Source organism: Eupeodes corollae, chromosome 2 (genome assembly GCF_945859685.1).
Source record: "Eupeodes corollae chromosome 2, idEupCoro1.1, whole genome shotgun sequence".
In the NCBI taxonomy this organism is placed as follows: Eukaryota; Metazoa; Arthropoda; class Insecta; order Diptera; family Syrphidae; genus Eupeodes; species Eupeodes corollae.
This window is the reverse complement of record NC_079148.1, coordinates 98,564,828-98,580,868: the sequence shown is the minus strand read 5'-3', so window position 1 is coordinate 98,580,868 and position 16,041 is coordinate 98,564,828. Positions and strand designations below refer to the sequence as shown.

At 36.6% G+C, this 16,041-nt stretch overlaps 1 protein-coding gene and 2 long non-coding RNA genes across 6 annotated transcripts; 1 reads left to right on the top strand and 2 right to left on the bottom strand.

Annotated features, from left to right (window-relative positions):
* Positions 1-112: 112 nt before the first annotated feature.
* LOC129945140 (uncharacterized) lies at positions 113-966 on the bottom strand. Its single transcript, XM_056054799.1, has 2 exons — positions 921-966; positions 113-850 (listed from the first exon to the last, which is right to left on the bottom strand). The coding sequence occupies exon 2, from the start codon at positions 812-814 to the stop codon at positions 113-115; it is 702 nt and encodes a 233-aa protein (XP_055910774.1). The 5' UTR covers positions 815-850; positions 921-966.
* A 7,368-nt stretch (positions 967-8,334) lies between these two features.
* On the top strand, positions 8,335-9,798 carry LOC129946817 (uncharacterized). Of its 4 annotated transcripts, none has more exons than XR_008781648.1 (4): positions 8,335-8,662; positions 8,717-9,029; positions 9,086-9,391; positions 9,458-9,798. It is a non-coding gene; the product is annotated as an uncharacterized LOC129946817 (long non-coding RNA). The 4 variants fall into 4 exon arrangements; XR_008781647.1 differs by having other exon boundaries at positions 8,335-8,658; positions 9,458-9,797; XR_008781646.1 differs by having other exon boundaries at positions 8,335-8,812; positions 8,867-9,029; positions 9,458-9,743.
* A 144-nt stretch (positions 9,799-9,942) lies between these two features.
* LOC129946298 (uncharacterized) lies at positions 9,943-11,107 on the bottom strand. Its single transcript, XR_008781561.1, has 3 exons — positions 10,823-11,107; positions 10,514-10,740; positions 9,943-10,451 (listed from the first exon to the last, which is right to left on the bottom strand). It is a non-coding gene; the product is annotated as an uncharacterized LOC129946298 (long non-coding RNA).
* Between the last annotated feature and the right edge of the window lie 4,934 nt (positions 11,108-16,041).

The window sequence follows — 16,041 nt, the reverse complement described above, 5'->3', positions numbered from 1 at the left end:
TTATTATTATTAAAAAAATAAATAAAATAAACAAAAAAATAAACATAAAAATATTTCACTACATAAAATAAATAAAGTAACTGGTTACAAAACTTTCTTCACTTAAAACAAATTATTGCATCTTTCGGAGCTTTTCTTCCTCAATTTGAATGAGGTCCTCTTTAAATTTTATCTTCGATTCAATTTCTTTGAGTCTCAAGTTTTCCATTTTGTTATTGTGGCGTTTAATTTCTTCAAACTTTTGTTGTTTTTGCTGTTCCAATTGGATTTTATGGCGACACATTTCTTTCAACATAAGTTTTTGCTGATCATAGAGCCTATCTATAGATCGGTAAATTTTTTGTACTTTTTGAGAAAATTCCTCTTGATGACTTTCCAGAAAATCGACGGCTTTTCCTATTTTAGTGCAAATCTCTTTTTGAATAGAAAGCTCTTGTTCTAGATATTCTGGGTTCGTCGTATTAAATGATTTTCTTTTTTTTGACGATTTGCTTGAATTCATAATGTCATCAGCGACAGGCTGGGGTTCTGGTTCAATTTGTTGACGATCTACTGGAGACTTAGAATGACTTTCATCGAAGTCAAGAACACATTCCAAACTTGCTTGAAGTGAGGGAACGTTTTCTTTATCTTGGTTGCCCATTTTCCTTTTTTTACTACACGAAGGTAATCCAAATGAAGATGCATTTCGGCAACCTTCTATCGAATCCTTCATGGAACATATTCTGATGATGGTTTCCTCCAAACGCGAAAATTTGTGTTCCTTAAATTGACCTCCTCCGGTAGCTTTTTTATTTTTTATATTTTCTGACATTTTGTTCCGAATATATTTTTTTTTGTCGAGCCATACCTGTTTGTATTGAAAAAAGAAAAACATTTTTAGAGCCACAAGCATTATAATTTTGTAAACAAAATATTACTTTTTTCCAATCGGATATGGATTTGATTGGTGGACCAAGGCTATTGAGCTCCATCTCCGTTTTCTTCCAAAACTTTGCCAAATCTTCTTTTTCTCTATAGGTGGTAAATCCAGTCGCTATATCCGTATTCTTTTCCATAATACTAACCAGAAGTTCTAATTGGTTTTGATTTGTTGAGTTCGTCCTATAATAACTTTAAAAAATTGTTTTTATTTATCAAAAAAGTTTCAAAAGCACTTACATTGCTCCGTCTCGCCTTAATTTCTCCGCCAAAATAAATGCGGAAAAATTCCAGAGAAATCACATCAAATTTCCCATGCAAATATTGTTCACGATAGCAATAAATTCCGAGGGGAATTTCGAACATCATTCACGATACGAATTTTTCGAACGTGGGAAATATTTCCCGGGAAATCTCTTTCACGATAGGGCCCATTAGAAAATTTGAAAAAAAAAAAACTAATATTAATAACCTAACCTGTTTTTTAAGTGTGACTACCGGTGGGTCACATGGCACCTGCCGGCGGTCACGGTTATTTTCTTAGTTATGTGCTTTTCTTGTGAACATCTCGCTTTATCGTTTACAGGAATCAGTTGAAATAAACGTTTCCAGATGGCAGCTAATAATTTTCCTATAAGTAGTAATGTATTTTACGGAAATCGTAATCGTGGTGAAAATTCCGATGACGATGAATTGGACTTCGCAGCTTCTGACTCCGATGAGTACATACCTTCTGATGGAAATAGTAGTGATTCGGATCTCACAGATTCTACTGAATCATCTGGAGAAGAAAACGAGGAAATTGAGCTTGAACAAATACCTGGAACATCTTAGAGAACAGACACATGGACAACAGTTACTTGCCAGTCTCTAAAAGCTTTTGTTTTTGAACAAAACACAGCAAGAGCAACTGATATCCCGCTAGTGGTATCAGCAATGCGGCCAATTGATGTATATAATCTTATGGTTACTGAAGACATTTTTCAGCTTATCGTTATCGAGACCAATAAAAATGCCAACGAATTCTTGCAAAATAACACTATAACACGTTACTCTAGCTCAAAGCGGTGGGAAGATACGAACATACCGGAGATGGAACAATTTTTGGGACTTGTAATGTATGGATATGGGAATTTTAAAATATCCCTCGATTGCTCACTATTGGAACACTGGCAACTTTTTCAAGAACTCTTTCGCGCCCAAAGTGATGTCACGCAACAGATTTCAGCTGATTCTAAAGCAAGGAATCGATTTTTTTTTTTTTTTTTTAAATTCATTTTTATTTATTCAATCTTAAACCTATCTTAAAGCTAGACAAAAATTCATAAAACTAGCCTAATTATCCATAACTTACAACTAACTTAATGGTCCCATACGGACACTCTAAGCTAAACTATAACACTAATTACTAATGCCTTTCGGCCTTAAGATCTATTTTACTTCAATTAAAATTTTATTTGTTTTGTTTTTATTAGAAAATTTTGAAAAAACTAATATCAATAACCTTTTTTTATTTATTTTTACTTACAAACTACTTAAAATAAGGTCCTTAAATAAAACTTAAAAACTAACTTAAACTACCTATTCTACCTATAAACTACTTAAAACTAGAACAACCACAGCAGCAAATCTAACTATCTAACATTTTTGTTTTTCATATTTCGATGTCTTTTTTTTTTTTATTTTTATTATTTTTTTTTTAATGTTTTTTAATGTTTTTTTTTTTTTTTTAATTTTTTTTTTTGTTTTTTTTTTTTTAATTTTTTTTTTTCGTGCCACCATGCCTATTCTACTTAAAACTAAACCCTAAACATAAAACAAGTATGTAAGCCGGCCAAGGCTTAAAACCCCATCCCGACTACCCAATATCAAGTGCCGATTGAAGCCACCAAAACTGGTTCTCCTGCTTCACCCTATCAGTTCGGTCCCGTTCGGACACAGCCCTACTGAACCGAAGGAGCTCTGCTCCGCCTTGTGCCATGACGTCCCGATTGTACAGGAGTCGCCTATCTACGTTTCTTCGTCTGACGTGGTAGATTAACGGAACTGCCAATCTATCCTGTATCAGACGCATCTATCTAAAAAGAGGAATGCCTCTGGGGGAATGAAGCCGCCAAGCGTGCACTCTCAAAATACTCGTCGTTCGGATAGAACGCCCCGAAAATTAAATTGTTGGTCGAAGACATAGCTCTTGCAATGTGACCTCGAACGAGTTTTATCACGAAATTGTCAATTCTGTTGATTCGAGCCCCGTTGTATAGGATCTCGTTTGAATAGTAATGCACATAAGAAGATTCGGCTGTTCGATATAAGCCGGTACAGCGTCGTAAACACTGCCGCTCGAACACCCGAAACTTCTCCATCTGGGAAGGGGCAACGTTGAACCACACAGGACAACCATAAACGATCATTGGCCGTATGAGCGCCATGTAGCAAATTACCTTCACTCTGGGGTCAAGCCGACTGCTAAAAAACAGTCGTTTCGTCAGAGCGAAGGCTCCTCTGGCCCTGGTCAGAGCAGCATTTATATGTCTGTCGAAATATAAATACTGATCTAACCAGATACCGAGGTACTTCACTACACTTCTGCTCGCCAATGGCTGCCCGTGAAGATCAACGATGACCATCTTGCGCCAATTCTTACACGTATCCCTCGTGGCCCTAGCCAACGGAGTCCGGAACAGAATTGTCATTGACTTCTGGACATTTATTTTCAGTTTCCAGTCGTCGCAATATCGCTGAATCTTGTCGAAATCACGCTGCAAGAGAATTCTAATAACCTCAACCTTTCGGGCCGTTCTGTACGCAATTAGATCGTCGGCGTACGCAATTGCCTTTGTAAGACTACCTATCAGATCGCTGGTGTAAATGCTGAAGAGAATCGGCGAATTCACCGCTCCCTGTTGAAGACCATTTTTAATTGCGAATGTTGTAGTAGAAGTTACATTGCCACTTTTGACAACAAACTTTCTACCGTTAAGCATATCATAAAGTATATACAACAATGGCTTGCTTATGCCAAGCCTGCTCAGTTTTAGGTAAAGACCCTCTAACCATACGGTGTCAAAGGCCTTTTCCAAATCAACCAGAACAGCACCTGTGCATTGTTGTTTTGATTTATTCCATTGGATATCAGAAACGAGTTTAGACGCAGCATGAATTGTGTCATGACCCGCCTTGAACCCGAACTGTTTATCCGGAATTATTTTGTTGTCCGCAGCCCACTTAGTCAGAGCCCTACTAATGATCTTTTCGAAAACTTTGCTGATGCTCGGAAGAAGACTTATCGACCGAAGATTTGACGGGTTGGAGTTGTCCTTTCCCTTTTTCGGGAGAGGATGAACCACAGCGGTCTTCCAATGCACTGGATAATATGCATTATTCAGTGCGTTATTGAAGAGCGTGGTGTATATGTCATCGGTAAATGTCTTAGTACAACGTTGGATATACCATCGACACCTGCTGACTTTTTGTTTTTTATTGAATTGAAGATGAGCTGAAGCTCAACCTTCGTCACTAACAAGGGACTTGGTCCCGTTTGCTCGGCGATTATGGCATTTGCCAAGGAATCGTCATTGAACCGCATGAAACCGCGGTTCTCAGATCGCCATTGTGTCATATCATTTCGAAGGTAAAAGTGATTAAGAAGGGCTCTGTTTTCCAGGCCGTGATTGGGGCGAATGCTAACATTCACCTTGTACACTTGCTGGAAAGCAGCTCCCACCGCCTCCACTTTTTCCTTCGGATCTTCAATTATATAAAAGTCATCGTCAAAGATGGCTTCTTCTGGATCTATTTGCGCTGTCATGAGTACGTCTCTGGTCCCGTTCTCTGTACTTTGGAATTGTCCGTTCCATCGTTCGTTTTATTGTTTCGTCCATCTGTTGTAAATGTTGGTCAATTTCTGTATTTGTCAGGTTTCTGTTGTTTGGTGGGGCTATGTCACTCGAACGAAGTTCTCTCGCTAAGGCGTTGGTGAAACTAGGCCAACGCATCTTACTGTAATTGTAAGAGTGCGTTGCAACGTATTCCTCCAACTCCACGCGTTCGTTCGGAATCTGCATTACAGCAGCCAGTCCGCAGTGATCACTGTCGTACTCGACTGTCTGTAAGCAGTTTCGAGGGTGATTACCCACTTTGTCTGTTACTGTCAGTCTAGTGTCGTACAGCAAAAGATCCAGAAAGGAGCCGCTTCTTGGATACGATGGCTTTTCGGTAGCCAGCAGGTCGACGCCATATTCAACGCTGTAAAGATTCATCAAATTAAAAAGATGATTACCTCTCGGATTGCTATGTTGATTTCCCCAATCTTCATGTTTTGCGTTCAAATCACCGGCCAAGATGAAATAGTTTTCTTCCAAGCTCAGTTTCAGTTCCCTTAAAAGAATCTCGAGTTCTGAAGCAAAGTAAGTAACCTGCGGAGCTCCAGCCGCATAAGCCGCAATCATATAGATCCGCTTCCCTTGAGTGAGAGAGATGCATACAACGCAAACTTCTAGCGTCTTGAGCTTTCGCAATTCATTGTTGTATATGACTTTATAATTAATGCCTTTTCGTATAAAGAGAGCGACACCACCCCCTTGATTGGCCGGTCTCTTCTTACGATATTGTAATTTTTATGAGTCAATTTGTGTTTGTGGTTTAGCTTAGTTTCGCTAGCCATAAACACATCGGGACTGTAGGCTGTCAACAATTGGAACATATTAGCTCTTCGTTCAATCCTAATCAGTGAATTTACATTCACAGCTAGGACTTTAAGGCGCGTCTCCGGCAGCGCGCCCATTATGATCTAAATTGCGCCAGGCCAGGCAACAAAGAGTAGAGATGATCTACCCTTTTGCCTTGCTCCTTTATCTGACTTTGCAGTCCTGTTAGTTGACCTTGAATGCTCAACAACAAGGCTACAATGTCAGGCTGCACCTCTGGTGCCTTAGGCACAGGGGCCGTTGGGGCAACCGTTGGTGGAGCCTGTCTCGTGTTCCCTTTCCCTGACACCATTTGGGCGTAGGAAAATTTGGGATCTACGAATTTTTGTGTTGGAGCCTGTCGACTAACTGTTCGACTTTTTTCAGCTTTTTGACTGGCCTGTTTCTGTTTCATTTGTTGGACCTTAGGGCAACCCCTATAGTTAGCCGGGTGCCCTTGGTTTCCACAAAGGACACACTTGAGCAGGGTCAAATCCTCAACCCGCTCATTCCCCAGCTTGCACTCTCCTTCTTTGTGGGTTTCTCTGCACCTCACACAACGCAACTGCATATTGCAGTTGGCATTGGCATGGCCAAACCTCTGGCACTTCGTACATTGTAGAATGTCGTCGTGCCTTTTTAATGTCTCCCAGCGTACAGCTTGATTGTCGAGAGTTGTGATTCTCTCGACACTATTCAAACTACTTTGGGGCGATAATGTTACGAGGAACATTGGCAGCCTATAACCCCCTCGTCTTGACTTCACCGTAGTGAAAGGCTTGACCCCGATAAAATCGAGATCGTCACTGGCTTTTTGGCGGAGCTCAGCTAAGAGCTCCTCCGGTTCCGTGCAGGAACTTATGCCCTTCAGAAGGACCGTCTTAAACTTTTCGCTTTTTGGCGTGTAGCTGAAGAACTCAGCTGTGGCCTCTTTTAACAATTCTTTCACAAGCTTGTATTCGGCCAGTGAGAAGCACTGGACCGAATAATTCTTTTCTTTTTCGCTTAAGAGTTTAATTAAAAATTTGCCCTTAGTGGCCGACTTACATACCTGTTTTATGTCGTCCAGGTCAACTCTATGAGTTCTTATCGGTGGTATTTTTTCTTTCTTGGGCTGTGGTTGTTTCTGTTGTTGCTGCTGCTGTTTCTGCTGCTGCTGTTGTTTCTGGTGCTGCTGTTTCTGCTGCTGCTGTTGTTGCTGCTCCAATGCTTTAGTTGAGGTCGATGGGCCCTCAACATTTGGGCCTGTCACTGCTGATGGCGGCCTCTTGTTGTCGGCGCGCCTCTTGTTTTAATTTTAACTGGCTGAGGAGGAGCTCCATTTCCTCCTTGAGCTTTCTGAGGTTTTCCTCGAATTGGCTTATTTGTGCTTGTTTGGCTTGCAGGGTCTTTACAAGCGTTGTCTCCTCTTGGAGGTCCGCCTCTACCTCCAAAGCCTTCGTTGTCGGCGGGACTGGCTCTGGCTCCGATATGATTAGATGCATATTCGGAGACCTGAAGAGCCCCTCTCCACCTTCGGAAACATACTCTGTTTTCTCAGACTCGGCGTAGTCTGAGAACTCACTTTCGGTGGTAATTCCTCCTTTACCACCCTCCATTTCTTTTCTCATATCCCGCCGCTTAGCGGAGTTGGCCCTCTCCACTTTATTTGGGCTATGCTTCTTGATCTTCCTTTTTTTGTTGGTTGTTGCCTTTATCCATTGGTCAGATGCCTGACCTGATGTTATTGCGGTTGCTAGCGGTACCGCTGCTGGCACCACCGCAACATCGCCCGATGTGTTGGCAGATACCCCTGCTTTCCTCTCCTTCTCCATCAGCTTTTCTTCCCAATCAATGAAGTCCACAATTTCTCGATTGTGGAAAAAAGCAAGAATATTTTTCGTGCACTCCGCACGGGATTCGAACCCACGACCTCTGGATCCGTCTTCGGATGCCACCTCAACTCGGCTACCGATTAATTAATAAAATTTGTGGCTTACTGCCTTCTTAAATGAAAAACCTTACAAATGCACTTTTTTGAAATTATCTACTTTCCACTTTTAACCACTTGTTAACTCTTTGAAAGTCAAAGGACGACTGAGCAAGGAATCGATATTTCAGACCAAATGGCTTGCTACTTTACGCCACTACGGAAAACGATTCGATGGTACCAAAAAAAAGCCTTTGAATTTTTGCTATCAACGTCCATAGTGAACGCCTTGCTTCTTTACAAAAAACACAACAAAAAATGCACAATTTTGGAATTTAGAGAGGATGTTTGCAAGGCATTATGTGAACTTACTTCTGAACATCATGCAAAAACATCTAATGTCAAACATCAAATGAAGGAAACTGAAAATAAGCTCTCAAGAAAAAGAAAAATTAGAAAAAGATGCAGAGATTGTTATGATGCGATGAGTATAAATGAGGGTCGAGAACATAGAGGAAATATATTATCTAGAGTCCCGACCGGTACCCGTCCTACCTGAAACACCCTCAAATTTTATTCGAGGTAAACTCTCTCAAATTCGAGGTAAACTCTCTCAAATTCGCTATCGGTGAATACATGTGAGTGGAGAAAAAAAAGCAAAATGGGGGATTGGGCTAAAAAGAAACTTATGGAATTTTTGTGACCTGTCAAAAATGACAAACAAATTTTGCAAAACAAAACAATGGGTTTCGAATTATAAGAGTAAGTTTTTGTTAATTGTTTTGATTTTTAATATAATGTGATATTTTGAAGGGGGTATATACAAGTTCACTTCATTGAATAAAAAGTAAGTCAAATTGCAGTGAAGAAGATGCAACAATCGAGTTATTTTATAGTCTGTCTTTTCATTTTAGATAGTGCCATAATGCAGAAAGCAATTTCCCTTATATTATATTTCTCTTAACAAAATAATATCAATGTTTTTAACTACAGATATGCTTCTCAACTGCAATAGCTGCCGCAGGTGTTGACGGTGGAGGTGTCACCATCAAAACCATTAGAAACAACACGACCAAGTCAATGATGCAAGTGGAAGTTTTGCCATGTAATAGTTGACCGCTGACGCCCTTCTCCATCGATTGTGTAAGTACGTATCGAAACATTCATATCGTAGTCAACTAGCTTAATCTTCATCTTCTAGGTATAAAGAGTACTACCAATCTGCAGTTCTGCAAGAGACGCAAACAAAACAAGAATACAATCGCAGGAAGACTCCAAAAAATGTCCAACCCTGACTGTAAGTGAGTTCAAATTTTAAATCTACAACGAATCCATTTATTTTGCTCCTAAGGATCGCATTGGCTTAACGGTGCCAATCATTCGGAGGCAAATGAGCTGGCCCGACAAGAATCCCCAAGAAGCCAAACAGATTCAGATCAGTCTCTCGGCAGCTACTGACGATGTCGGCGAGTTGAATCCATCGATTTTCACACAGAAAATCAACATCAAAAAAAGTAAGTCAACTTCCATTTCAGATTTCCTTATATAATGAAAAATAATTTCTTTATAGTCACGACAATTCAGCAGCGTCATGGTCAACCTGCCGATCAACCATTCACAGTGACCAACCCCTATTCGTAGCAGAATGCGAACACAATGTCATCAAGCCGGAGTACCATCCAGGATCGATCAAGTATCGCATTCAATTGTTGTGCGTTGTGAAGAGCCACTGAAGCCTGGCACGTCCACTGAATTGATCCTCAAGCTTACTAACCCAACGATGTACCATATGACCACAACCATTATGAAACTGCCAACCAAGGAAGAAGAACGGCGAATGATTACTTCGAATAAAAGTTCAACGAAAGGAACCAAAGTAAAAAACAAAAAAAATCGAACTGGAAATTCTTATTCTATGTTGTTTCTCTTATTTTTTTTATAGATTCACCACTTGGAGAAAGTCCAATAACGTAACAATCAAATTGAACTTCACACCTGAAGAAGGACTGAAACCAGGCGATGATGTTACCCTTAGTTTTTTGATGAAATATACTTTTGTGAATACATACACACGCCCGAAAAGAAAGAACGTCAAAAACACGCATTATCATCGAAAGTTTTTGTAAAAGTTGGTCAAATTGAAGCCTAGATTTATTTCTATGTACATATATCTATAAAATAATCTTTTTTTGCAAAAAACTTGTTTATTTATTTTGAGCTATAGTGTAATTTTGTATATATTGTATATTCTATTGTTTCTTTGCTGACTAGGATTATTTTTATTCAAAACTATTTATGATTTACTTTACTTAATAATAAAGGAATTTGTTTTGAATTCAAAGATGTTGGTGCTTTTTGCTTCAGGGGACCTACATAACTTAAATAGCTAAAAGAAGTGATTTATTTGTTTATTTAAAATCACCTCCATAGACTTGAAGCGTCACATCTTCTTTGTGCTTTTCTCTTCTCTGGTAATTTTTTGTGTTCTTCAATGAGAAGCTTCTCGACTTCAGAATCTGGCATTTTCAAATAGAACTGATAAAGAAAAAATGGCTACTTTTTTCTTCGTCCAGCCAAATACCATTGCCAGCAGATTTTCTGAACTTGTCTTCTCCTTCGTTGGTCACAATTGGAAGTGTCAATCCAAATACTGATTTCTTTTTTTCTACTCTGCTGATAGTTCGTGGCCAGTCATTAAATTACCCATTTGTTCACTGCCTCCCATTTGAAAGCGACAATTGTATTTCTGAAGCAACAAGTCATAACCCTGGAAAATTTGTTATGTGAATTCGGTAAAGCTCATTCCAGCTGCACTATTAAGTCGCGACTGGACTGACGATATTGAGAGCAGTAATCCCATTCGAAAGTGTCTTTCCATATTGGCAACAAAGTCCACTACATTCAGATTTTCGTACTATGATGCATTGTTGACGACTCTGAAAGAAATATTATCAAAACGATTGAGTTTTAAAGCGCATTAGGTTTCTATTATAGTTACCTAATTTGTCTCAATGACCGACAACCCTTTATTTCGTTTTGTTTTGCCACTAGGATTACTGATAAGACCCGTATTCCAACAAACGCAATTGGATTGTGTCTTTCTCGATGCCATGCAGAAGTCCAATTATTACCAGGAGATTGCCAACGTGTGACTATCGGCAGCTGGATCAAAGCCGGCGTAGATTGTTTTGTTGTTTACCTGTGAAAAGTTTTGCCATTTCTGGACTACCGTTTTAAGAAGAACAGAATATAATTCATTGCGATTTCTTATAGTTTTTATAAACATACAAAACAATATACAACTTACCCAGCGGTGTCTGCAAAGAGATCCTGAAAGAATCCTCTATCAGCTAGAGCCAAGTTACGTAGGGAAATACTTCTTCGGATATGATGAAGTCACTTTTTAGATCGATGAAATAGTTGACTCTGGATCATTTTGTATGAAATTATTTATATAATATAGATAAAACAGTTAATCAGGAATACTATTAACAACTTTGTTTTTATTAATTTTCACTTTTGTTTTGATTTAATTAAAATTTAAATCGCAGAAATTGTATTTTGTTTTCTTTTTAATTTTCGCTGTCAAAATACTTACCTCGCTTTTGATCTGTCAAAACTGGGTACAACTCAAATTGCGCCACGTTCGCATTGCAGTTCTAGGGTGCGCCTATACTTTCGGCATGATTTATTCTGTTTTTAGCTAAACTTTTCATAAAAATGATAGAATTTGTTTACCAAAAGCAGTTAAATATTATTTTTAGCACTGTTTTCACTAAAAAGAAGTTGGAAAATTAATTTTTCTTAAAATATTGCATTAATTTTTCAATTTTTGAATTCAACGGATCTCTTTTTTGAACTGCTGAGTTCACCTCATAGTTTTTTCCCCCGCGGTTAAGCTATATGGGCACAAATTCCATAACAACTACATTCAAAATGGCTTGGTCCCATAAGAAATGCACGGGACAACTAACACATGCTTATCCTTATGGACAAAATCCTCCCAATTTAGCTTGTAGGCCGAAAGAGAGCAAACCCATTAAGTCGGGACTCTAGATAATATATTTCCTCTATGGTCGAGAAGCTGCAGTAAAAAAGGTAAAGAAGGTGACCTTCTCTATGTTTGGAGTATTTCAATAAGCATCAAAAGTAAAAAAATTATATCTATTTTTCGTATTATCTAATTTTTGAATTTTTTTTCTGTGTCAATAAAGTGAACTATACTTACATAATACTTTCATACAAATGTTTTGTCAATAAAGTGAACTATTATTGGATGGATTAACCTTCGATTTTTTTTATATAATTTAGACCTTTATCTAGGTGCCAACATTGAAAAGTAAGTGTTTCTTCAACAGGCTACGTCAGAAATAAATATTTAAAAATGTATAGCTTGTGACCGCCGGCGGGTCACATGGCCTCTCAGGAGTTAAAAGTTGTGACCGCCGCGCCGGCGGGTCACATGGCAGCGAACGTGAATAGGTCTTATAAGAGTTTTATAAATAAGCAATTTGGTTTTCTTTGAAGTGGAACTTGAGGATAGAAGTTATTTGAGCATACCGGAAGCCATTTTTTCTTTATTCAACACTTCCCTAGAATGTTTATTAAAATTAAATTTATTTTGGTAGCGTATACCAAGATATTTTGGTTCCGTTATTAGTGGGATTACAACATTGTTAACTACAAGTGAGAGAGGTTTACTCTCTTTAACTGCCTTAGGATGTCCTTTGCCATAAACGTTTCTTAAACAAGTTATGCCACTTTTCCCTGCGTTAAGTACTAATCCCCAAGAGTGGAGGTATGACGTTAAAGTAGGCACAGAATCTTTTAATTTATCTAGTGCATCGAGTGGCCTTACTGCACTTGACAATATCTTAGCGTTATCTGCATACAAAAAGGCTTCACACCCATTTACTGGGTTACTAAATGGAAAATGAAAATCATAGAGATATACATTGAAAAGTTTTGGACTAAGAAATGATCTTTGAGGTACCCCCCTAGAGACTGAAAATCTTCTGAGCATTCAGAAGCAAATATTAAATTACATTTCACACTACTCAGCACATTAATGTGCAGAGTAGAGAACACAGTACCTTGAGCAACTAGGCTATGTAAGGTGATAACAACACAAGACATTAATACATTTATTATTATTATTCAGAACTTGTAATGAGTGTTCAGTGAAATGATTTTTCTTGAATCCGAATTGGTTATTATAGGAATAATAATAATAATATTTTTTTCATCGCTAAAACTGACAAGGTAATCAGCTAAAACTCTTTCGAAAAGTTTTCCAACATTTGACAATAAAGATAATATAATGTAGGACGAAAGTCTTTAATTTCATTCCCACTTTTCTTCTTTGCTATAGGAATAATCTTTGATTTTTTCCATATAATGGGAAAGTATCCATTATTTGTGCATTGGTTAAAAATATAAGAGAGTGTTATATCAAGGGTATAAGGGCATTTTCGCAAAATATATTAAGAAATTTTATCTATGCCATAGGATTTTTTGTTGTTTAATTTCATTCTATAAGCATTTATTTTGTCTGGAGAGGTAAAAGGTAGACTTAAGTTATCAGATGTGGTGTTGCTTGATAAGAAAGTCGTCAAACATATATTAGCGTATTCATTTTTAAACTCGTTCACTGTTAGATTAACATGATTTGTTAAGTTTCTGTAAAACACGGGCATTTTTTCAGAGTATAAATCGGAATACAAAGTCTTAAATGCAATGAGCTTATCTGCATTATCTGAAAGTTCTTCTCCATTAAAATTCATAGTATCACTGGCAACATTCATTCCAAAATATTTTCTGCCAGTTATCCTGTCAATTTCTTTTAAAGCTTGTAAAGAAAGCTTTATTTTTCTTAAACATGATCTAAAGTCATTATCAAGATCGTAGCTGTCATGACCCCCCCTGGGAGATAATTTGTTTGCTTTTTCGTAGTAATTCCAATCATTTTTGTTTGCACTTAAACATTTGAATGGGCAGTGATGAATTAAGATTTTTCTTGAATTTAATTTAATTACATATGTTGGGCACATTGGTGTAACATATTAAGTTGGTCTACATCGTTTGGGCGGTATTAATAAATGCGACTTTTGTTTGGATCTATTTGATCAAATGAAATAATACAAATACATGCGTTTTTTACAATTAATTTTGTTAATTACCTAACGAAACGAATTAATTAAGTGATATTAATTGTAATAGTAAAGGAGACATTTATTGAGAGCGTACAATATTATGCAGGGGCGTGATTATGGGATTCGCGGTGAATCGTTTTGCTAGCGAGTTTGCAATTTTTCAAATATTGCTTCCGCTTTCGTCTTCTTCGTTTTGAATACGACCAATCAGCAAATTCGAAGGCGAATTTAAAACGTCATAATGTTTGCTGGCGAGTTGAAATCCGACAGCTTTTTTTTGGCGGATTCACCAGCGAAAGAGTGTTTATTATTATTTACTGTTCGATTTCGTGGATTCTTTCTTTATTGTAATTATATACAAATTTGATTTAGCTTTTTTTATTTTTTTTATAATTTATCCACAATCCATAATTAAATATAAAATGTTGAATAAATCACCGCAGATTTCACAAATTCAATCAAAAGAAAACAAGATTTGTGAAAAGCTGTCAAATCACTAATATAGGAAGAAAAAGTCACATATGTAACTGGAATATAGGAAGAACTATTTTCGCTACTGATTCATTAATAAGGAAATACGACGTGAGTCGAATTTGAAAGGTAGAATTGAAAACGATCCGCCGCGATCCTTATAATCAGGCCCTTGGAAAAAAATTTACAAAAAACTATTTGGAAGACAAAATATGGAATAAAGATATATGGACAAGTTCTTCAGTTCAAGTTACGATAAACAAAAATAAAATTTAAGATTTACAGACGATATAGTTCTTATTTCTACAAAAGCTTTTTGATGGAACTAGCTACCTAAAAGTTATGGACTTTAAATACAAATCTAAAACTAAAGTCATGACAAATCACACAAAATACGATTTAAAGTTGGACACAACCAAACTGAGTACGTAAAAGAATACATATACATATTTGGGACAACTAAAATTATTTAAAAATCAATAAAATAAAGAAATTAACAGACGCATTACAAATAGCCGGAAACAATGCTGGAGCCTTAAACATATTTTACAATTGGACCAAAGTGCAGACACAATGAAATATATCTTTGATTCGACTTTGCTATTCTACAGTTCATTCTGGGACTATAAACAATGAGCTTAACTGCAAAAACACTTGACCAGCTAAGGATATGTCAGACCAAAATAGAGACACAAATTCTGAACATAGGACCAAGTCAAAGGGTACGAAATGAAGATATTCGCAATAGAACCAGAATTATTGACGTTATAAATAGAACAAGAACGCTGAAATGAGCTGGGCATCTCATGTATTTATCTAGACTTCAGGACCAAAGATGTCCCTACAGCAAAATTGAAATCAAAGAACAACCAACCAGCAGGATGACCCAATAAAAGATGGAGTGGATAGCCTTGGGGAGGCTTATGCCAATAACCGACTTCAATAATTTGTAAATTCAATATAATTTTAGATTTTTTCATTGCATACATTTTATATTACAAGTTCTAGAAATTTTAACAAAAAAATTTTCCATCATATTGTTGTTATATACAATTTACGAAACATAAAATAAAATTGTAAATATCAATGAATGTAATAAAAAAAACGGAGGCAATAAAAGCTTATAATAATAATACTACTACTAATAATAATAAAACACAATTTAAGATTTAAATTGAAACTTTTCCAAATACGAGTAAATTGAAAAGTTGTATTTTAAATAAGTGAACGACTTTTACTTTAAATACTTAGATGAAAAGTTAAAAGTCCTTGCACTTTTCAAAATCTTGTTTTAAATGTTTTTCTTTTTCTTTCTTCATATCTTTTTGATTATTTTAAAATTATTACGAGATTTTTCACATTTCTAAAGGTTGAAACGTAAGTGGTTTTTAGGTATTCCTTGGAATTTATTAAGATCGGAAAATTTAGCTTCTAAGTGATTTCAATAGCTTACCTGGAAAAGGGAAAAGTAAACTAATCATCTTTGTCAAAAAAGATCTTAGTTGAAGTAATTTTGATTTAATTTTTTTTTCTAAATAAGGTCCTCTTCTGTGAAATTAAAACAAATAATATAACATAGGTTTATAAAATGCTCATTCGGAAAATAAACAAATTTTAGATCCCCTACTCACAATGGAATACTATTTTGTCAATTAAATTTCGAAACACCGATTTTTATATTTAAGTCGATAAATTCAGTTAACTATGAATAGTTAATTTTCTAAATGATGATTATAAGTTACTGCTAGTTAATTAATTTTGAGTCCAGAGCAAAATGTATCCTTGTTGAACCCAATGGTTCTTTCCATTAAACATAACAAACAATATTTTGATCCATTTCTAACTTCATCCAAAACTTACTTTCAAAAGAAGAATTCGAAATTATGTATTTTAGATATGAATA

Bases quoted from the DNA above. Each gene is read 5' to 3' on its own strand.
- LOC129945140 (XM_056054799.1), bottom strand. From the start codon at position 814: ATGTCAGAAAATATAAAAAATAAAAAAGCTACCGGAGGAGGTCAATTT.